At 37.4% G+C, this 22,797-nt stretch overlaps 2 protein-coding genes and 2 long non-coding RNA genes across 4 annotated transcripts in view; 1 reads left to right on the forward strand and 3 right to left on the reverse strand.

The window, feature by feature from the left end:
• Nucleotides 1-7,984: 7,984 nt before the first annotated feature.
• On the reverse strand, nucleotides 7,985-10,133 carry LOC111342924 (uncharacterized). The gene is made up of 2 exons (XR_002695997.2): nucleotides 9,993-10,133; nucleotides 7,985-8,202 (listed from the first exon to the last, which is right to left on the reverse strand). It is a non-coding gene; the product is annotated as an uncharacterized LOC111342924 (long non-coding RNA).
• Nucleotides 10,134-11,350: 1,217 nt separating this feature from the next.
• LOC148723321 (uncharacterized) lies at nucleotides 11,351-13,226 on the reverse strand. Its single transcript, XR_015991446.1, has 3 exons — nucleotides 13,111-13,226; nucleotides 12,540-12,577; nucleotides 11,351-11,466 (listed from the first exon to the last, which is right to left on the reverse strand). It is a non-coding gene; the product is annotated as an uncharacterized LOC148723321 (long non-coding RNA).
• On the forward strand, nucleotides 12,775-18,621 carry LOC111342913 (small COPII coat GTPase SAR1B). Its single transcript, XM_022950038.2, has 8 exons — nucleotides 12,775-12,897; nucleotides 13,485-13,540; nucleotides 14,620-14,739; nucleotides 15,465-15,530; nucleotides 16,385-16,488; nucleotides 16,861-16,992; nucleotides 17,727-17,811; nucleotides 18,494-18,621. Exons 2-8 carry the CDS (start codon nucleotides 13,498-13,500, stop codon nucleotides 18,520-18,522), a joined length of 579 nt encoding a protein of 192 aa, XP_022805773.1. The 5' UTR covers nucleotides 12,775-12,897; nucleotides 13,485-13,497; the 3' UTR covers nucleotides 18,523-18,621.
• A 1,661-nt stretch (nucleotides 18,622-20,282) lies between these two features.
• LOC111342912 (WD repeat-containing protein 19) overlaps nucleotides 20,283-22,797 on the reverse strand; it is a 39,965-nt gene continuing 37,450 nt past the window's right edge. Inside the window, exons 48-51 of the mRNA XM_022950037.2 lie at nucleotides 22,256-22,406; nucleotides 21,682-21,805; nucleotides 21,253-21,329; nucleotides 20,283-20,570 (exon numbers count right to left, since the gene is read on the reverse strand). Of these exons, the coding sequence (XP_022805772.2) occupies nucleotides 20,456-20,570; nucleotides 21,253-21,329; nucleotides 21,682-21,805; nucleotides 22,256-22,406 (467 nt within the window). The 3' untranslated portion in view covers nucleotides 20,283-20,455. The remainder of the gene's footprint in view (nucleotides 20,571-21,252; nucleotides 21,330-21,681; nucleotides 21,806-22,255; nucleotides 22,407-22,797) is intronic.

A 22,797-nucleotide genomic window follows, 5' to 3' on the forward strand; every position in this document is an offset into this window, starting at 1 on the left:
CCTCTCAGAGGCACAATAGATTGAAAAGGAGAACACGCAAACTTATGTCTTAGTTCCCATAAGACAGTTTGAGGCGAAGCCTGGGTACACCAAGTCACGCAGGATAATGAAAGGGAACATTGATTCCTTTTCAATTTTGACGAGGAAAAAATACAACTATATAGATAAAGGATCATTTATGATAACGTCCAAAGAGTGAGAGGACAATTGGTCACTCCAATTGTTCCACAAATTGATTTACCGGTATCTTAAGTGTGTTTAAAGACAGCCGGGCCTGCTACTGCTTATCGCCTAGATGGCACTTTAAACGCAAGGGGTGTCATTGTTCAAAATAAACAAATTGATGGAAACACTTTCTTTCTTGCATGCTTTTCAAAGTTTCTCTTCCATAGACATTTTGTGTTCGCAATTTTTTTTTTTTTTGCGTCACAAGCATCTGCCTTACATGACATGTACTGTCCTAGTGCACCGCTAAACAATTGGAAACATATCGACACTACATGACGACTTCATGTAATCAACCATCAGCTCACGCTAGTTGCCATCCATCAGTTTTTCGCTTTTCGTTGCATAAAGAACACGCCTCACTTCACTTAAAAACGTCTATCAAGAATCTTTGAATTCCTTCTCATGTACCTCAACTTGACAGACAGTCAAGTTTAAAAATCTTTCACCCACTTTCAGTTTATGTAATTGACCCGATTTTGTATTTTTTCAGACCTTCGGATTTGAAATCTTTGATTCTTCTAAAGTGATTTCCGATCTTGCTCCCGAATCAGAGCGAATAATTTTCCAGGAAGAAATTCCTTTCAAACAATTTTATGAGGCATGACCAATTTTTTTCTTAAAGTTTACCTTCTTCCATTATCGCAGAGATCTTCAGTTACAAAAAAAGCTAAATGTGTCAGTGAACGTATGTCTGTTCAGGTTTTAAACGGTTGAAAACTTTGAAACTGCAACGGTCTAAAGAAATCTTCGATATTTCTCTGATCTTTCTATTCCTATGTCACCCATCTTTGTTTGGACGTTTTTTTGGAAGAATCGAACAAGATTTGCCGGGTGATCTACGCTTTGAGTGCATGGCTCACGAGCAAATATACAAAATGACTTTTTTTCTTGAGAATAAAATCCTATTTGAAAAATTTTACCTTTGCCGACAACCTCTTTCTGCAACACTTATAGTTTATTCAATCTCTCATCATCCTATAGGAGACACGCTCAAAAAATAAAACGGCGACTTCGATTCTAATAATATGAAATATTAATCAAACCAGAAAGCGGAGTTCTTAACGCTTTTTGCCCTCTTGGAAAGGGCACGTACTTGAATATGTGACTTGAAAAGCTTTTAGTATGATGTTATGATTTTCTCGAGTTTCTCAAATTTATGAATTCAAACCTTACTTTTCAGAACCTAAAGGATTTATCAACAGTTATGAATCATAGTAAATAAGCTCTGGCCGAGTCGTAGTCTTCTGTAGGTTTAGAAAGCTCCCCAATAAGTCTTTCTGTTAAAGGATTAAACGATCCATATCAGCCTATAGGGTCGACTTAACAACTTAAGGCGACTTTGCGGCTTTAAACTTATTGTTCGCAGGTGTTCTTCGCCTCTCTCGAAATCCTTTCGGTCCAAGTCTCGCATACATTTGAACGAATGATGTCACGGCGCAGTCTAAAACCGGTCTTGTTAAAAAAAAATAACATTTTCTTTCATGGAAAAGAAGAAAAATGGAATGATTAAAAAGGTTCTAGTCTTGATAAAGATAATTTTGAGGGGTAAATTTAGAAGCGAAGTACAAAGCCGGTTTCGAAACAGATCTTGACAAAAACCTTGTTTGTCTTTCTTGTGGTGAGGCATCCAAGGGCACTTTGTTAGAAGCAAATTGGCCACCGTAAAGAGTTATTGACTTTTCGAACACTAGCCCTTCGTCAGAGCGGAAGAGCTAAAAAAACTAGTTTTCGCAGCTTAGTCAGAACCTCAATTTTTTTTTTTATTTGAACTAGAATTTAAGAGCTCAATACTAAATATTCAACTTTAAATTTATTCCACATAAGAGCGCTTGTCCGGGAAACACTAATAAATTTATTAATGTTACTCGAGTTGGTGTTAAATTTTCACTTCATCTGAAGACGTCTTATATTTAAAAACAATATCCAATGGGTGAGTCGTGTATTTAAGATTCTTCAGATCAAACTTTCTTTCATGCAAACAAATTGATGTCAAAAACTCGAATCTCGCTACATATTCTAATGTCGTTTAACAGGCCTCAAGCGTCAATCAATTTCTGTTGAAACTTTTTAGAGTTATTTGAATTTAGGTAAACACCGATAACATATTTTAGATTAAGAGAGAACTTTCGAAACCAGTTTGAAATAAATATTTAACCAAGTCAGCCCAGTTAAAGAGGTATAAAAAGTCTTCATAGAAATCTTAAGTCGCTTTGAAAATTAAACTGAATCACCATATTTAAGCCGTAGAGTCATTTCGCTTTAAATTAAAAGAATTCTGTAAATTCATTTTAACATTTTCCGTTATAATACTTACTGGTAAGTTTTCCAAGCGAAAAAATAACTTTGTGAAGTCGACTTTCTGTCGGTTTTTAGATGTTAATGATTGATGAGAGGACAGATGTCTTTGATATATGTATACCGAACTCAAATACTTTTTTTTTTCCCTACAGCTGTAAAAAAATTTGAGGCGGCCCTGTTTGAGGCTCTGAGCTCAGGCTGACCCAATTAAAATCAAGTTTACAAAACAGTGCAAAGTTATTTAATAAGAAGGTTCTTACCTGGAGTAAATGTACTTAAAGATAAATTCTTCAGCAAAGACGGATCGTAGCAAACCATTTGTTTTTCTGATTAAAGGCTGATAGTTTCGAAAGAAACTGTTTGGGGCTGCGTCGGTGGGAGTAACGAAATAATTTGGATATATCAACAAAGTTGAAATGGTAAATTGGCCACCGTAACGATTACAAAAGCTGACGTTTCGAGCGTTAGTCCTTCGTCGGATTGAATAGAGGAATTGTGGGTTGTGTGTGCTTTTAAAGGCAGAAAATGGAGCTACGTTATTGGTGGGAACATGGCAACGAGAAAAACATGAATAAATTAGTGGAATGAAAAGCGTTCGTTGATCCCTGTGGGATTTAGACTGCCGGTTTGAAAGATGAGCTTTTGTTCAAGATTTTTACGGCTTTCCGTGCTACCTAAGTGCAAGGAAAGACCGCAGATTGCCATATGTTTCTTAGAATGATTAGGTAAATTAAAATGTCTAGCGACTGGTTTCGATGTGTCCTTGTCATTCCTTTCCACGTCTCGAAGGTGTTCTCGGAATCGGTCACCTAGTCTTCTGCCTGTTTCGCCGATGTAGGCTTTTTGCACATTTTTTTTTTCTTTCTTATAATAGGCTGTTTCGTATCGTGAGAGAAATCCTACACTGGGCTTTTTGACTAACATAGAAAACCATCGAGGCTTATTTGAAATCATTTGGACTTTTTAGCTGAGGAACAAATCAGAAAGAAAGAAAATGAGAAAGTTTCCTTTCTCTGAAAATGGCATTTAATTTTTTTTCAAAGAAACTTTTTAGGCGACAGATTATAGCTTATGATGTGTTTATCATAGCTACGCAGGCGGTCCCGCATATTTATTTGTTACTCAAACAAAATATCTTACTGAACTTTTTGACATGCGCAGTAAAGCGTCGAAGATTATCTTAAATTAATCTGAACGAGTAAATGAAAATGAAATTCGACCTTGTAATAATGAAATGGATAGAAGACTATTCAATTTTACATTTCATTCTATGGCAGAACGCTTAGGCGAGCTTCACTGCAAAATTACAAAAGCTTACGTAGTTAGTGTAAAATCCTTACTGAAACCGCTGCCCATGCACAGCAAAATCAAAAGTAATATTAATCGGATCGCGCATAATGACGAAACGGACATAGCTCGATGGGTTACAAATTCCTTACAAGTATGTGGGTGCACGCCCTGTGACCACTGTCACTATTGCTATGTGATATTTAGCATTCAATAACAAATAACTAGCAGGGCACCTTTAGATCACGAAATTTTTTAGACGTGAAATGCTTGAAACATCAATCGCTGTAAGGTTTTTTCAGTAACTTCAACGCTGCCTCAAGGAGAGAAAATTTCAGTAAAGATTTACAGGAAGGCGAGACGGGACGATTTTTTAGAGCGTGAAACAAAGAAAAATATACTATCTAAAAGGATTTTGCACGTTCCTTCTCTGAAAAAATGGTAAATACAAAGAACATGTTAAATATTGTTCCTGATGCGTCCTGATAAAGAAATTTGCAAGGTACTTGAGAAGGTCTCATGCAAAGGCCTAGGCTGATCCAGAGATACCTTAGGGAAAAGTAATCTACTAAAACCGTATCCTTTGTATCTCTACCCTTCACTCTAGTAAACATTTGCTAAATACCGCGTTATTTTATGTTTGTCTGTTTTTGTTTTTGTCGTTGCTTTCTCTATTGTTGGTGTATTTTGAAAACAAAAACGTGCCAAAAATCCGCCTACGGACGCAGCCATTCTGAATGTTGCTCCAAAAATTCACTAAAATGGCGGGAAAGTAAACACGCAGTTCAAATGCAACTTCTGATTCAGCTATTGGCCCGTCCGTTTAAATTTAGATCTTGCTTCCGCTCGAATCGGTTTGGTCCGAGTGTGTAACCGTGAAGTGAGCTGTAGTCTGTGCGGTCATGGTTAATAGATTAACTATGGTGCAGTCATCCTGCTAAGCAAAATTCAAAATGGCAGGGTTTGAAGTCGAATGATTACAACATTTTAAAAAAATATGGAGAGGCTGCATTTTTCGGGACAATTGACCGATTTCCCAACGGTCTGATAAAACTCAATACAACATTGTGCTTGTGGCAAAAATTGAACCTTTTTTCAGGCTATACTTTACTGCAACGACCGATAAAGTAACTGCAATTTGGGTTCAAGCCGCATAATCAATGGAATTAGTTCTTGTACGATTGCAAAACAAAATCGAATACAGTGATATATTTTATCGTCATGAATGATTTACTATGATACGCAAGCATACTATTTCTCTAAAGTAACAGTTCACTTTTGGTAACTTACCCAAGACACTAACTGATGGCATGGGCAAACATCAATAAACAGCAATTTTTGGAGTAAAGATTCATAATTTTTGGTACTATCTTGGCAAACGAATCACATAAAGGAAACTAAGCGTGAGAAAAAAATTTTTAATGAAAGTCAACAGGGAAGAATTGAGTTTGCACCAGTTTATTTAATTAGGTGCCACCATGATGACATCTTAACAATGTCTGAAGCACTCTTAAACACATTAAATTAGTGTGGGAGGAGACTCTATAGGACTGATTCACTCGTTTCTGACGAATGACGTCGCTGAAAACTTTTCTCTTTCTCATTTTCCCCTCAATTGGCTCTCACCCGAACTGACTTTATTCACACATTTACCCTACTCATCGAATGCCTCATGAGAATGTAAATATTTTGATGTCAGTGCTTTTATCGTGCTTCTTCCTGTCCCTATTTTAATAACGATCAGTGCTGACCCAATTTCCATTCGTTTGCATTAAATGTCAGGTTTCATCATTTTCAGAGTGCAATATGGACATTTATTGGCAAATAGGGACGTCATAGTATTGACTTTGTGTCAGTTGTACCTACCATCATCTAGCAATATTTAATTTATTGACAAAATAAAGATAAATTAATCAAGTGGCACACGCTTAAGTTATGGATTAACGCCGATTTCCTCTTAGTGCGTAGTATATCTGAGCTCTATTTGAACAAGTTGACCAAAACCTGTCAGCTGAAGGGTTAAAATGTTACCCAGCCAGTTTTCTGTTCCACCGTGGACGTTCTAATAGCAGATGTTGATTTCCAAAGCCTCCTGAAATCTTTGAATCTTCTCTACAGTAAGTATTCTTGTATTATTACTCAGTTCTATTTATATTTGTATGACAATTGCCTTATTTCTTTAGCAGTTGGTCTTACTGAAATCGCTCGTCTTGCATCACGTGCACTGGTACCCTACTAGTAATCAAGAACCAAATTTACATTGTCCGAATAAAACAGTCATGATTGCATTTTGAGTGTCCTAAGAAAAGAGGTGAAGTTATTTTCCCCGGAGTAATGATACTTACATTCTGCTTGTCCAGCCATCTACGTCCAATTTCTTCTCGTAGCTTTGCGAATGATCGTAAATTACAAACGAGTTTTGATTCAAAATCCAGAGGTAAAAGCATAGGTTTCTGCATTGAAGAAAGCGCGCAAATAATCAGTTGATTATGCAGACTTACCTGAATCGTGCTTCCGGGCCAGAATTCCAAGTTTGTGTGGTTTTGGCTAGTTTTCAGATCAGTTTCTCAGTTTTTATGCAAAAAAGCTATCGGTTTTGGTGTTGATTTCGGTTTGCATTGAGGGTTTTCCGTTTTTTAGTATTTGGTTTTCGGCTTTTGTCAAAATATAAATGATTTTTGGATTTGGTATCGAGGTGGTTTTCGATTTTCCCAATTTGGGTTCCGGTCTGAGTGGCAATTATTCGCCTCCACAGATCCCGATATCTAACAGCCCCGAAACCTCTATATACTCCTCTTATCACTTTTGTATGGGATCGTTTAGGTTTTACATAACTTGGAAAAATGATCGGTTTTGCCAGTTTTGCACGCAGTTCTCAGTTTTGATCGAATTTTTTTGCGATTTCAAACCGATCGGTTTTGGATCATTTTTTAACTACGGTTTTGCGGATTCTAATAAAATGATCTTCATCGCTATTATATCGAAACCTTGATACGAAAACCGACTCCTGGATAACAATGAAATTCAAATGGAAAGTACCCACCGCCGACAACGAATGGCCAGAAGTTCGATTATGTAGCTTCATTCTGATGTACTCATGCAGAGAGTTTTTTAAGAAAAGAGCCCCACTTTTTTTTAGTGATCATGTATTTCTGGGATCATTTCCAACTGAACCAAATCCGAGAGTATTTATGGTCCACTAAAAGTTGGAATCATTTTCAATCCGGCAAGGATGATGTTTGGTCAAATTGTGGAATCATATCTGTTCCACTACTAGTTGGGATCATTTGCGGTCCACCACAGGGAACATTGGCAATCTGAGATGATTTTCGGACCAATTTTTGTATTTTTTGAGCATTTGCGGGCCATCACCGGCAGTTGGGATCATTTTTAATGCGGGATTATTTCTAGTCAAACTATGCGATCATCTGTGTTCCTCCGCCGGTTGGAGTCAATTGTGATACACCACAGAGGATATTGGTGGATCTTGGTGGTCTGTAATCATTTCCAGTCTAATTTCTTGAGAATTTGTGGGCAATGTATCATACGTCAGGGTCATTTTTGGGGGAGTATCATTTCTGGTCCATTTTCTCGGGCATTTATGGTCCATCACAATTTAAGATCATTTTTACATCGCATTTATGGTCCCCCACACGCTGGGATCACTTTTTTAACGAGTATTATTTCTGATCCATTTTTCCAAGCATTTATGGTCTATCACAAGTGAGGCTCATTTTTTTGATTGGGTATCAATTTCAGTCCAATTTGTTAAGCGTTTATGGTCCATACCACGTTGTTATCAGTTTTTGATCGGGTATCATTTCCGGTCCTTATTGTCAGACATTTATGGTCCATTGCACGATGGGATCAATTTTGATCGAGTATCATGTCCGGTCCAACTTCTTGAACGTTTGTGACCCATCACAAGTTAATATCATTTCTGGTTCACTTTTTGTCCATTTGTGGTTGGGTTATTTTAGTCTCGTTAATTGCCACCTTCTGGTAATGACAGCGGAAAAAAAAACCGATCAATCAAAAGAGGCTCACCGAAGAAGTCTCGATATAAGAGGCTTGTCACAACTTCATCTACATTGTTGTGTCAATCTCTTACTTGTGCAACTACGTTTGAAAAGAAATTAAAAACAGGTGTAAGACAATAAAACTACACGGATTACACTGTAGAAGTTTTATGGCTAATTTTATTCCTCAGGGTTCCTCCACATGTAATGCAGAAAACGTCTACTCCAGCTGTGGTTAAAAGATTTCCGCGTCAACCTTTGCGTCTTTGTGAGCCATGAAACGTTTAAATGCCCTCTTACGTTGGGGTGCCTGTGGTCCGGGTCGGAGTCGAGACAGTTCTCGTTCATTAAGCTTGTTCCTCATTGAAAACTGCAAGATAACGTTAGACACCATAGAGAAACTTCCTAAAGTTAACAGGAGCGGTACGTGAGCTAAATTAAACTTTCTGAAAGGACGATCTTCTCAAAAATTGTCTTCAAGGAAAAAATGAAAAGTTCAAAAATTCAAAAGGAACACAACAACGTTTTATGGTCCACTGCGAATTGCTTCACGAGCTTTTCTTTTCCATCCCAGTCGCGATATCAGTTATTTCCTTGACGAAAGTTAAGACGTTTTTAGTCATTCTTGGAAATAAAAGCTTCAGGTCGGTTACAACGACAAGCCAACCTGACCCAGGCCACGCGCCACCGTCTTTTCCCTTCCCACCTGACCTCGATTACAAAATTTCAAAGGTACACACCCGCCTAGGGACGGGTGGGGAGAGTTTAAATACAAGCACACCTGGCGTCTATATGGAAAAAATAACTCAGGCATTGAATCGGTTGGTCACAATAAACAGAACCGCCAGGGTCATTAAACAAGAATAGCCTATGTTGCATGCAATTACCCGCACTGAATTAAAGACTTTTAACAGAGACTTCGAGTAGGAGTTCTAGTGTACAATTAGAAGAAGCTCGGAATTCCATTACGTCATCTTAACATGTTTATGGCTAAAATTTTTGTTCAAGTTTAGCTCTGGGTGTCACGCTAAAACTTGTTTCGCTGAAAATTTACGTTTATAAAATGTTGACGACTTTTCAGCCTAGAGGACGCTGATTCGTACAAGAGTAACATTTGCTTTACACAGAGGGAAGATGGAGTACTGGAGGAGCGCTTAGAAACCTCACATAGCCAAACGTCTTCTGAAGAGACTGAAGCAAAATCATTGTACATTACACCTAAACTAAAGAAATCCGCCAGAGTACAATTCAGAAGGATTGAAGCATATACCCTTTCTATGATTTAAATATTTCTGATAATTAAAATCCAGAGTTCTGCTGTACATGAATGCCGAACTATGAGCTGTTCACTCAAAGAAAACATTTCCAAGGCCTGTTTCCATTCTTTACTGAGTACCGCTACTTCATCGCCTTTTTTAATTATTTTAGTGTCGGCAAGCATGGAATTTGGAAAGAGAAGTGCAAATTTGATGAAGAGGTGAATATTTAATAGAGATTAATGCTCTTAAGTATACCACTGAGAGTTGTCTAAACAATGGTTATTAGCATGATGTGAAACCCTAAACATAAAATTTTTTTTTTTTATTTTTGGTTGTCATACATATTATCATGCATTTCTCAAGGACGTGTTAGCACAGCGAATTTAAGACTCGTCACACGATTGGCGAAGGTAGAAACTACTAACTTATAGGGTCAACAGCTGCAAAGCGGAATTTTTTTGAAAAAAATTATTAACATCTAAATATAAACAGATAAGCATTTCTTATACATATTCATTTTAATAGACAAACCGCATATTTTTATATCGCAAACTAAGAGACAAGCAACTTTTCCTGATCAGACTCAGAAATTGTTTGAACTTGAAAAGATTCATAAGATGTCTCACTGCGTGTTCCTTTTTAAACACTATTAGTTTCTACGTATTGCTTTCACTTTACCATGAATTCACACCGCGAAGTTATGCGGACGTCTGAGTGATTTACTACCAGCATTTGTGTTGTCAAGCCTGACAAGACTGAGGGTATTTCACGCGCTGTAGATACGAACAACTGCAAAATCCCTCGACACTAGCTTTAAGTACTATTCAATTTCTGCCCTGGTTAACAAACTAGTTAAATGGATCTCATATCATATTTCATAAATTCGCTCAATATGCTGTACCTCTTTTTCCCGACGACTCTGTGATCGGTCTTTCAAGATCAAACGGCGCTTGCCGTTGTGCTTCCAGTTTTGCATATTTGTTAGCGCCATGGAATCTGAGACGAAACTGGCCGTAATGCAGAGGAGCATAATTAAACCCACCCAAGACATCTTAGCCATAGCCTCTCTAAAATGCAGTTGAAGACGTGGTGATCGAAAAATGCATGCGGCGACTCACTCAGCTGCTAATGCCCTGAATTCATTTGTGGACACTACTTAAATTTTTCATTCCTCACCGATTATTCCGTCGCAACATGCATTCAAATGGTAAGGAAATAAATCTCCTGACTCATAGTTCAATACATCATTTATGTTGTGCTACGAGAATTTCTCTTTCGGTCAGAATTTTGGTCTCTCACCTTGTTGCAAGTTTCATTTCATTCTCACTAACCTTTTCTCATTAAACGTGGTGAGGTAAAAGGAGAAATTACCTCTTGAGCAGTTTGTTGATATTATGGGCGTAAGTGATTGATATACAATCAACAAAAGAAAACGACAAGGAGCACATCACACAGTTTGAGCAGTTATTCGTCAGAGAAATGTCCGGTGAACGCTTCAATGAAGTCATCAAGTTTAATTTCTCACCGTTTCATATAAAGATAATCTTTCTGCAAAGCCTCTATTCTCATGTAATTAACACAGTAAGTGCGATTTATTGCGGAAATTCATTAAGACAAAATAAACAAAAGCTGGCCTTTAAAGAAAACTATGAGATTAATTCAAATTCCTAACTTGTCAACCATAGAAGGAATTCTAAAGAGTTTTAAACGGCTTTATTAAAATTTCATTTTCTACAGATGAAAAATCATGCTTTTTTGCATAAAAGTTGTGTGTACTTGTTGGGTTGGTTAGGTGTCACGAAAGTTAATTCGGTATGCATGGGCAGATTTCGCTTTGAAAGAAGTTCGAATTTTGAGATGGCAAACAACCGGAGATAACAGTTTGCCTGTAAAATTAAGCTGTGCAATCAGATATCAATCCAGCACTGATATGAAATAACGCCTTCATAACCGGTGTAAATAACGAGGTACTGCTAAATATTCCATTACAACGCCTATAGAACCTAACGAGAGGCGTAGATCTTGCTAAACTTAAAACGTAGATCCGGACGATGCATGTAGTTTAATCTCTGTCAGTACTATTGACTAGCAATTCATTACCCACTTTCGGACTTGCTAGTCACTGGATTTTCTGGTAGTAAGTTACAATTGAAGGCGGTTTCACGATCTTTTTCGCCTCTATATATGAAGAAAGTGTCATATATTAAGCATAGACCTTGTTGTTATGGTAACACAACTTCAATAAGCAAGAAGACTGCAGCCGGGGGAACTTTTCCTGACGTACCCTGCATTGGTCCTAGCCCGGTAGTGGCCTTATACTGGCCCTATACTGGCCAGAAAGGAGTATTCCAAGCGCCATCTACTCAGCCAATGACCTAAAAAGTGATTAAAAAAAACTTGAAAAAAACTCATTATTTTGTTTTGGTTCGATGTTTAGTTTAGGTTATTGTTGAATTTTATTTCATTCCAGGAGAATAAATAAAACAATTCAACCAATCACCGCCACCCATCCCAGCACATTTTCTCTTTGTATGCTCCTCATACCTTACCGCTGACTGAAACGATCGAGGGCTGTTGGACAGGAGGGCGCAGTGCAATAAAAGCCTTGTGCGTAGCTGTTGGTCGGTTGTCGTATGAGCGACCCGTACATCAGACAATCAGTGTCATGATTGGTTGCTACTGCCGTGCAGAGTTAGAGTTTTTTTCAGGATGATGGACTCGGGATCATGGATTTTCTAGTCCCGTTTTGCTTCTAATTTCTCGAGCTTTGGACACGTTTGTCAGGAAACATGGCTGATTAATACTTAAGCATTCTTGTAAACTCCTTTAGAACTTTGTTGTAAAACAAAAACAAAAAAACAAAGCAAAAATAAACCCTTTTACCGCATATCAGCTTTGATGATGTTTCCCCATTGATTTCATTTTTCATTCTAACAAATACATGTTATCTTGTTGGGGTAACAGATATCAGGCTCTTATATGTGTAATAGAAAGATTCATAGAATAATGATTCGTTTTGAGCTAGGAGAAGAAATAGGGAAAGGTGTTTTCGTCTTGTAACGAGCGAGGACAAAGACAAAAATCTGGGTCCTCATAAGGAAACATTCAGATCTTCGGATTCCGCGCACCGATGCTCTTTGGTGAGTAGGACGCAATGTCGATAGCATCATCTTTTGAAAATAGAATAACGGTAAATTTTGAGCTCGGTAAAGAAATAGAGAAAGGTGTCAGTTTCGTCTTGTCACAAGCGTGGGACAAATATTGAATCATTGAAAAAAAAACGGAAACTCCCAATAAGGCAGTATTCTAAAGTTTCTAATAAATTTAAAAACCGTGCCAGAGGCTCTCAGATCGATGGTTGGGTACTTTTCATAGAAATACTCTCCTGTTTATCCTATTTGGGTGTAGACGAGACTTCAACCGGAAATACGTAAGTTAAAGTACGGACCTGACTGTACCGCTGTCCCTTTCTTTGATTCTTAGAGTCTGTAAAAAAATTTTGTTTGTAGTAAACATAAAAAAGAAAGAAAAACAAAGAAAATGACGAAAAACCCTCCCCCCTCCGCCCCGAAAAAAGACTTATCCAGACCATAGTTAATAGGTATGATTTTCGCGTGCCCCCCAAACGCCCCTGACCGGAAATCATATCATGAACCAAATCGAGGTCATTACGTGGCGCAGTTGCGCAATTAGGGCAACATACGGGAAATCACGCCGGAAAGTCGTACGCGTGTAAAATTTTGTGAGAGTCTCACACAAACTTCCAATATTATCACGATTTTTAAGTAGGATTTTCAAAGTTTTAGGTAAGTCTGAAAAGTTTTTTGTCATAAGTTCCTTTTTGAAAATCCTTCTTAGTTCACTCTGCTAGAAAATTTGTTTTGTGTGAAGGTATACTAGTTACAATGAACCGGCAAATGATGATTCGGTTTGGCATTACGTGTCCATGTACAAGAAGAATGCAGTCGTTTAAAATGACTTTACGAGGTCTTCTGCGAAAATTTTCTGCTAATTCTTACCTCGGAGAAATAGCCACGCCATCGAATCTACAGTATACAGTTAAACAGTGTTCCATATTGGAATAGATAGCGGCGCTTTACGTAATTTTTGGCACGTCACCACAACTACCGTGGCAAATTCAAAGCTATAAGTGTCTGAGATAGGAAATACACTGTGGTTTTGTGACAATTATTTCTTTCGTTTCAATCGAAAAGAAAAACTAAAGCTATTTCAAAATGACTATTTCGTCCGAAAGTGAATTTATCGCGATGCGATTCAATCTGTGAGTTGTTCATGAAGTTAATTTTATGACATCGAAGGAATACTGTATAAAGAACCGTTGTCAAGATTTAATTTCATGTAATAACGATTCTCCCTTTGTCAATTTTTTCAGGTTTGTTGCAAAAATGTTTATGTGGGAATGGTTCACTGGAATGTTAAACTATTTAGGTAAGTTTCTAGAATCTCCTCTAAGAGAAATGTCCAGCTCTTGCCAAAGAGACTTTTTCAGTGATTACATAAAATTGTTTTATGGAAAGTCTCAGCTGTGTGTGCAGATTCATCTAGTACGCTCATGTTCAAAGGTGTTAGCAGAAATTATTTTATTGTATTAGTCATGGATGATGTTACTTGTGTTCTACTTTTGCCCTTGGCCTCAAATTTGGGCCAATACAAACCTCGTACACTGCACATGATACATTGTAATATCTATCATGTTAGGTCTTGACCACCTGTTTCAGTTTCTCTGTCAGGAAAATTGCCAATTTTCCATCAAAGAGATGTAACCAATTTCTGATGGCTATTTACCCACTAAACACGTAGTTTTGTAATTTAGAATATTCAAGATATTTTGCTTCATTGTGGAGGTATCTTGTTTTAGTTCTTCTATTTTGAAAGATACACATGTAGATGTATTGCACATTTCTCTAAATCTTGACATTGAGCAACATGTACATGATAGACAATGACTTTTGTCACTCTACCACTGTGATTATACTTTGCTGAATACCTCCAGCTTCTAGTATAGTAAACAGCGGCCATATATGCCCAGGAGGTTTGAGATTCAGTTTACATGTAAGATGATGATAAAGTATATTTACAGCAGAATAAATTTTTCTGATAGGGGTTACTGTAAACAAAAACAAATATGGAAAGTAGAGTTTGAGTTGTTATCATCTCCATCTGAAAGGGGCATGACTAATTGGCTGTATAAAGGTTACAGCTGACTATGGAAACAGAAGTTCTATTAGCTAGGTGAAGATATGCCCAATTTGAACTTTGGATCTCCAAAATTCTAAAGTCCAGACTAACATGAACCAGTCTGCCATAGGTTATGCATGTACATGTCATAACATTTCCATTTATAATCAAATTAAAAGTATTTTGTGTCTGTCTCCAAATATCTTGGGAAGAAACTGGTGCAAATGTGGTGAATAAGTTAACTAAGGGTTACTAAAATTGTAGAAACAACTATTCCAATCAGTGTCAAACATTGTGATAATAGTATGTCTTTTGCTTTTTCCCAACAGGGCTAATGAAGAAGACTGGTAAATTAGTTTTTCTAGGACTAGATAATGCTGGTAAAACAACCTTGTTGCACATGCTGAAGGATGACCGTATGGCACAGCATGTACCTACCCTTCATCCAAGTATGTTGTTCTCTTCAACTACATTATACCTGTACATGTTCTTTCTTTAATTAGTAGGGACCTTAAGCAACCACAACGGCAATGAGGACGTGGAAAAACAAGAGATCTAAGTGGCAGAACAATAACCCAGCATGTGCATTTTGAGACTTTGTACATTTCTTAGCCGTCCCATGCAAAACAACAACGTGAAATCGCCAAAATTTCGTGGTCTGCGAACTGAAACCGCGGCGGCAAATTATTTTAATTTCCATTTGGAACTCACCGCTGCTCTTATACATCATGCTGAAGTTCAGCTGTGGCATCGTAGGAGACAGTAAGCTCATGCAGCCATTTTTAAAATTCTAACTAAGAGTAGAAATTCATTTTTTAATCGAAGTCTTCCTTGGCGTTGCCATCCTGACTGCTTAAGGTCCCTAGTGTTGGATCAGACAGTTTGAAAAATTGTCAGTTTTAAGATCTGCATTTACCACCAATGCAGGGTGTTTGTTGAACAATTCAAACTGTCAGAAATGTACATTCTGGTAATAACCCACCTTGAAAATGTGACTTAAAGGGTGGAAACCTACATGTACAGCTGTAGCAGGGTTTTACTTTGTAGGTTATAGGTCTAAATAATTTGTCCCCAATATTTTACTAATAGGTTAAATGTAAACCTCATGGTCTCACTTAATTTTTTTTTTTTTTTGGAAAATGATGCACTGAAGTCATACTTTGTTAAATCCTAGCATCTGAAGAATTGTCAATGGGTGGCATGAAGTTCACAACGTTTGATCTAGGTGGTCATAAGCAAGGTATGATATGCTTCACTTATTAGTCCACTGATACAGAGGACTTGTATTTCGGTAAAAGGAAAAGGAGCTCCAATTTCTGTGTCTATACCATTATAAAGATGAAATAAACAATTTTTAAAAATCAAGTTTCCAGATGGGATTTGAACCCACGACCCTCCATGATCTAGTCGGGTGCTCTAACCACTGAGCTACAGGAGACTCTATGGTGAGCAAGGGTCAATTAGTGGGTATTGACTGGAACCGCATCACGCGGCTACACAGCCAAACATCAGCTAGCGCATAGAAGCTCACTAACAGCATCACGCTGTCACATTAAAGCATCACATGCATTAAAGCATCACATGCAGCCAACCAACCTCCAAAGTGAGCATGTAAACATGAAATAAACAATTTTTAAAAATCGAGTTTCCAGATGGGATTTGAACCCACGACCCTCAGGGTTAGAGCATCCGACTAGATCACGGAGGGTCGTGGGTTCAAATCCCATCTGGAAACTCGATTTTTAAAAATTGTTTATTTCATCTTTACATGCTCACTTTGGAGGCTGGTTGGCTGCATGTGATGCTTTGATGTGACAGCATGATGCTGTTAGTGAGCTTCTATGCGCTAGCTGATGTTTGGCTGTGTAGCTGCGTGATGCAGTTCCAGTAAATACCCACTAATTGATCCTTGCTCACCATAGAGTCTCCTGTAGCTCAGCGGTTAGAGCATCCGACTAGATCATGGAGGGTCATGGGTTCAAATCCCATCTGGAAACTCGATTTTTATACCATTATAGTTTGAAAAAAGAAAACAAAAAACAAAAAAACACAAACCCATGAATGAGTTGGCTGATTTTCTGATTTATTCCACAGCTCGACGCATTTGGAAAGATTACTTTCCTGCGGTTAATGGAATAGTCTTCATCATTGATTGTGCTGATGGAGAAAGGCTTCCTGAATCCAAGAGTGAACTAGAGGTTTGTGCAGGTTTTGAAGTAGTAACATCATGTATCTTTTAATTTCCTTTTCTCAAGTCAATTATTTGGAAGATTTGGAAGATCAGACATTGCCCTAACTAGTTGATATACCCTAGTCAATACAAAGGCTGTTGAAGTTAAGAGTATATGTACATCTCAGATATCTGTGGTTCATTCAAAAAAGGTACATCTATGTGCAAAATGATTAACCACACACACTACAGGGTACACTAAAGTGCTCTTGCATAAAAAAAAAATGGTTTGTGAGAGGCACACATTGAATTTAGATGTTCAGCAGTGCATGTACCTTTCAGTCAAATTAGTGCTCAACAATACTGTAGCTTATATGAAGTTTTGATTGTTACTTGGCAGAGTTTGTTGGCTGATGAACAGTTAGCAAGTTGCCCTGTTCTTCTTCTTGGTAACAAAATTGATATCCCAGGTGCTGCTAGTGAAGACTACATCAGACAGTACTTTGGCCTTTACGGTCTCACCACAGGAAAGGTACAAAGTTTCACTGAATGACATGTAACAATAACAACCATCATCATCATCATCAATTACCTTGACTAAACCAGTCAGCTGAACCTAGAGAGGGCAGCTGGTATAAACTGGTGATCAGCACCATTTAACATATTTATATCTAAAATATATCTACTATTACATTGATGTATCATGGTGTCTTGACTTTGAAAAAAGATAAATCAAATGTTCTTTATTGATAAGCAATCTTGCTTGCTTTTACTATCTTGACATATTTTTACTGACCTCGCATTTCTTTGTACATGCAGTGTTCCTGAAATTTAAAATGTATAGGTGTATAAGATAAATGGACTTAATTGACATGCCAAGTTTATGGCAGTTGCAGAACCATTAAGGGTGACAACACTGTCAAAATTTTTCATTTGCTCTTGTTGGTTACAAGACAGTATGGTTACAGCTACTTGTAACCTACATTAAGCACCCCCCTAAAGATGCCTTGTAAGCTAAATCTATACGTGTACCTACCATCTTAAATATATGAGAAGAAAAACTTAATTAAGTGTCGAGTCTGTGGCTGCTGAACTACTAAGGATGACAACACTTTTTATTCACTCTTGTTGGCTACAACTGCAGTTACAGCTACATGTATTTGTACCCTAAACAAAACACCACTTAAATATGCCTTGTAAGGTACTTACCATCTAGTATTGAATGCACACCTATGAAATAATGGTAAATTATACTTCTTCCTTCAGGGAAATATTGCCGCTAAAGATTTACAAGCCCGGCCAATGGAATTGTATATGTGTAGTGTGTTAAAAAGACAGGGATATGGTGAAGGTAAGTCTTGTGAAAACAGTTTGTATACAGTGTACAAATTTTGCATACAATATGTAGAGATGCACAGGCGTACTGTGAAGTATTTAAACCCTTTCACTCTCCAGAGCTTGATGCTGATTCTCTGCTCTGTTTACCATACATGGACATTTCTTATGACTCGACAGTTGAGAATTTGGTAGTAAATCAAGCAGTATCGCTCAAATACTTTTCCTACTTCTCATCACTTATCTGCTTGAAAACAAATCAAAATTGTAAGGAGAAATGCCATTTTGGTCTCCTCTGGTATTTAAATGGGTACTTTAACCCTTTCAATCCCATGATATGATTATGAACTCTCCCCTCCAGCTGCTACACATTTCCTTGTAAATTGGTTAGGAGATTTTGGTGTTCCATCAAGGTAACAACTTCTACCTGCTAAGCTTGGGTATTCTTGTTACCCATTTGCTAGATCATGTATGGATATTATAGGGAGAAGTTACAGGGTAATCACTTCTGGAGTTAAAGGGTTCATGAATTTTACCTAATCCAGCAGTAAGGTTAAGCTAAGAATTCTTGCTGTCAAACAAGTGAGAAGTGGTGTCCATTCACCTTCTCAAAGACCTCAATGTGAGGCATGTTTATATAGAATCAAAATTCTCAGAGAAAATGGTGTTTAAATCACTCAAAATTGTTTTTATTTTAGGCTTTAGGTGGCTGGCCCAGTACATTTAAAATGCCAGTTTTGTAATTTATGGAACTGAAGTGACTTCATTGAGTGTCTTCAAATGAGAAAAACAAAGATGAAAACGGCAGAGGATGTGAAATAAAGATTTCAAACTACATTTATTATCAGAGGATACCCTTTCCTCCATGAAATCTAGGGATGGACTTATTGCAATTTGTTGTGTCATGATTGTAACTCGAGTACTACCATTGCAAAGCTAAACTGGACATAAAAACAATGCGGTGTAGCACATGCACCACATGTATTTGGGATACAATTATTTTTTAAATTCAGGTAAATCTGTTCAATCCAGATTAGCTAGGCAATGGCATTAATAGTAAAATTAGGAACTCATTAGAATGCAACAAAATCTATGACAGTTTCCTTTATTTTGGTTCTTAAAATACCTCATGGAATTGTTTTGATGTAGTAAACACACCTCAATAGATAAAGTAATACATTGTGCCTTAATGTGCTGGGACTTATTTAAATGTGGTCTTCATGTACCCAAAGCCCATGGGCTGACTAATTTGTAAAGGGTAGGAGGTTTGAATTTAGTGAAAACAAGTTGACTTGTGATTTTCATCAAGTGTTGGTAATGCCATCCTTTTCCTGGCATGGAGCTACTTTTGTTAGTACAGAAAGATTATCTCGATAGCCACTTGGCATAAGTCAGCCTTGACCTGTTTTGCTTTTTCAATTAATGGCATAATTCATACTTTTTGTGAGGAATTGCCTTGACTTGATGAAAATAAAAGAGAATGTTATTTATTAACATTCTTCCAACAGGTGACTCAACACAGTTGTACAAGTCATGTAAATGTTTAAATTTTATCAGCTAGGTGTTGTTACCTCCTTAGGTTAGGCAAGGCTAAGTAGCACTGTTACATTTATTTTGAAGTTTTGATTAACAGTTATTTGTATTCTGCATAGAAAAAAAAATACTGATAGTGAGTTATGTGGAAAGTTACCACAGATCTGAACCTGGACAGTTCCACAGTCAAACACAAGTCAGTTAAACAATAGAATTCCCAAATTAGAGCATGCAATTGATGTATGATCTCAGAGGCCGATACAAAATGTTCTTCAGTTTTTTTATTTTTTTTTTGTCTTTTTTTGCCTTTTGATTTTAGCAGTCTGTGTGATTGTTGTCACATTGTACTAAACAATGGCCAATCTAACGTGCATGTGGAACTGGATGGGTGAAGAGTCAATTTACTTGATATTTTAAGAGGACAACCACCTTAACAAACTGACTGGTTACAATTTCCTGGAACAATTTTTAGTCCTCTTGTAAGATTACACATGTACATTAACTTCAATGCAAAAGAATTATTTTATATGTACAGTATTAAAGAACTGAAATAGTAAGCAGAAGCAATATTCTCTATGTATCAGTTTCCTTAAAGCCTTCTTAAAATACCTTAATGTCACTAAAGCAGTTGATCGTTTGCAGGGCGTTTTCTATAAAAAGTATACTTTTGCTCTTAATTTTGGAAATGGTAACAAGAAAAATGAGTATTTAAAATAGACTGGGGAATGAAGAAATTGCGTAATAATACAAATACGATCGTGGTCTTTCCATCCTTCCATCTACAGATAGATTGTTTTCCTGGTGGACGATGTGGCATGTTCAGGTTACGAAAGAGCCTTTGAAGGAAATGACAACCTTACCCCTTCCTAAACACAATTCCTACTCGCACATTGGGGGTGCGTTAGCTTCCGGGGTTTTCAAGTTGGAAGGGGAAAGAAATCATCTCGACAATCATTTGTTAGATAACGTGTTTTATTTGACAAGTGACTCTACCGTTCGCATTTCACTGATTACTTGAGATTCCAACTATCTCACGCCGTTAAATAAACACAGATCCAAGAAGCGATGAGTATTTACAGTTACAACTCAAACTTGACATTTCACAGAACTTCCTTCTGACTCAATCGTCAGTCTTGATCTGCTGTCTTCAGATACGGTGAAGGATCCTTGATCGGTTTCACCTCTGTGGCCGCTATGCTTTGAGAGCACATTGGACACACTGTCTCACTGGCCTCAAGTAGACTGCAAAAAAGTAAAAGAGCAATACATTGACAAGACGTTTTCTACGGTGAAACCCTACATCCACCAAAAAATACCTTTGCACTTTGAAGAGCTGTAAATCAAATAAATAGCGGAGCACGCGCGCGCTACGGATGATCCCAAAAGCAAAGTAAATCTGGTTATGAGGTCATAACCGTGCCTCCGCACTTTACAGTCATATTTCGTCCTACACGTCCGAGTATGCGAGCAAGAGAAACAAGTTGATGCCTTCTCGCGCTCCTACTTGATGCAGATAAACATTCTGGGGCTCCAAACGAACTATAATTACGCTAACGAGGACTTGTTACTTACAAAACAAGTAAAAGCGTTGTTGTCATTCAAAAAAACCTTTCAGATTGTTAAAAAACAGATTTAGAGCCAAATCATCACTCAGCGACACGAAGAGCAAGGACTGAAACCTTAAAACAATTAAAATTTGCTGATTTCGAATGAGGCCTTCGGAATTGTTTTGAGAAATCCCTTGTACTTAAACTGTGGCGTCGACTGATAATTTACATTAATTTTTTTTACGTCTCTCTTCAATTAGGCTTGCGTTCACTGATGCCATACACGAAGAAAAACAATTGTAGCGCCGCATTTAAGCCTGTTTAAATCTAAATACTATACAAACGATGTAACAAAATTATGTCAAAACTAAACCAACCTCATGAGTTCCGAGTGAAGAGCTGGGAAAGAACAATTGGGACACATTGTCCAGTTGTCTTTAACCATGTGACGACCCTATGAGAGAAATATTGAATATTGAAAAACACAATATCTCTTGCAAACATCAAATCAAACAATACTTCAAGTGTCAGATGTTAGAAACGAACTATTAAGCGAGACTGATTCCTGTAATTTGTGAAAAAAATAATAAAGAGTTCCTCAATTTCCGACAATTTGCGCGCGACTGACTTTGCTTCATTGTCGGATAATTTTCCGTTCCTCAATTTCTAGAAATGCCGTAGTACCAGAAACATGTTTACCCGCAAGCAATGTGTTTGTGTTTGTGAACGAGGCAAACCAGGAATAATGGATCCCAGTCTCTGGCGGTTGCTTGGCCCGCGGACTGCCGCTATTCATTGTTACTCACCGTGATAATACAGTATGGTATGGTGTTTTTACATTCTGGACAGTCCAGTTTTGTCTGAGGTACTTCGTTGCCGCAGTAAGGACAAGGATCCTGAGGTTCGTCCTCTTCCGTTTTGTCAGGTTTCCTGAAAGGAGAGTTAATCATAGAACATTAATATAAAACTACAGAACTGGAAACAATCAATCTAAGAACAAGGTAATATGTACGTTTCTTTGTTCATTATCATAATATCCCAGAAGCTTTAAGATAGCTTAAAGTATATACTTAAGTAGCTGGACAAATTGATAGTCAAAGGAACGACTTTGTAAGCAGATTTCTAAATAGTTCTTAGTTGAAACCTCGGTGCCGACTATTTTAACTAAGCCGCGCCTTTTCCCGCGTTTTGAACATTCAGGGATCTCGAGATTTCTGTTTAAGTGTGTGGAAGTTATTTTTCTACAAGCCTTCTTGACACTATTCACAACTGCCAAGGTTTTCAGACGAAAATTTTGGCTAAATTTTATGTAGTTTAGATGGCGGTTTTGCTAGTCATCGGTCAAAATTTGTTTAAACAGTCGGCCTTTAAAAGTTTTACCTGACAATTTGTTCAATCTTCTTTTTATACTTGAGGTCAATCTTCTGACGATATTCAGGTCTCATCAACATGGCAGCATAGCTGAACGAAGAATTTTTCAGTCCTGACCGATGGCACTCGATAACGGTGGATGTCAGAATTGGAACAACGTCTGAGGAAGGGTAAGCAATGAAAAAAAACAACAACATACAAACAAACCATAAATCAGGAAATAAATTAACGAAGAATTAGTCAACAAACGTGACCAACGACTTCAAAATAGAATGAAGCAGAACCAACCAAACCCTTTTCAGGCGACCTTTCTAAATTATATACATTTCAAAATAGTATAAGAAGAATTATTTCTTAATTTCACGTTAATCTATCTTTACAGAAAAAGGTATTTTCGTGGAAAGGGAACAACTCACGCATGATTGTTTTGGTAGGAAAAAATGTCTGAGGTACGTAATTAAACACACTCTGTTCCCTTTAGAAGGTGTGAAAGAATATTGCAAAAAGCTTTCTGCTGCAAGAAGTTCTAAAAAAGTGTCATAAAACAACCT

Source organism: Stylophora pistillata, chromosome 9, assembly GCF_964205215.1.
Source record: "Stylophora pistillata chromosome 9, jaStyPist1.2, whole genome shotgun sequence".
NCBI classification, from domain to species: Eukaryota; Metazoa; Cnidaria; class Anthozoa; order Scleractinia; family Pocilloporidae; genus Stylophora; species Stylophora pistillata.

What these genes read in the sequence shown, in the direction of transcription:
- LOC111342913 (XM_022950038.2), top strand. Translation starts at nt 13,498, where the DNA reads ATGTTTATGTGGGAATGGTTCACTGGAATGTTAAACTATTTAG. An exon ending in TCTAGGTGGTCATAAGCAAG is followed by an intron (nt 15,531 to 16,384) that starts GTATGATATGCT and finishes TTTATTCCACAG; the next exon opens with CTCGACGCATTTGGAAAGAT. An exon ending in AATCCAAGAGTGAACTAGAG is followed by an intron (nt 16,489 to 16,860) that starts GTTTGTGCAGGT and finishes GTTACTTGGCAG; the next exon opens with AGTTTGTTGGCTGATGAACA.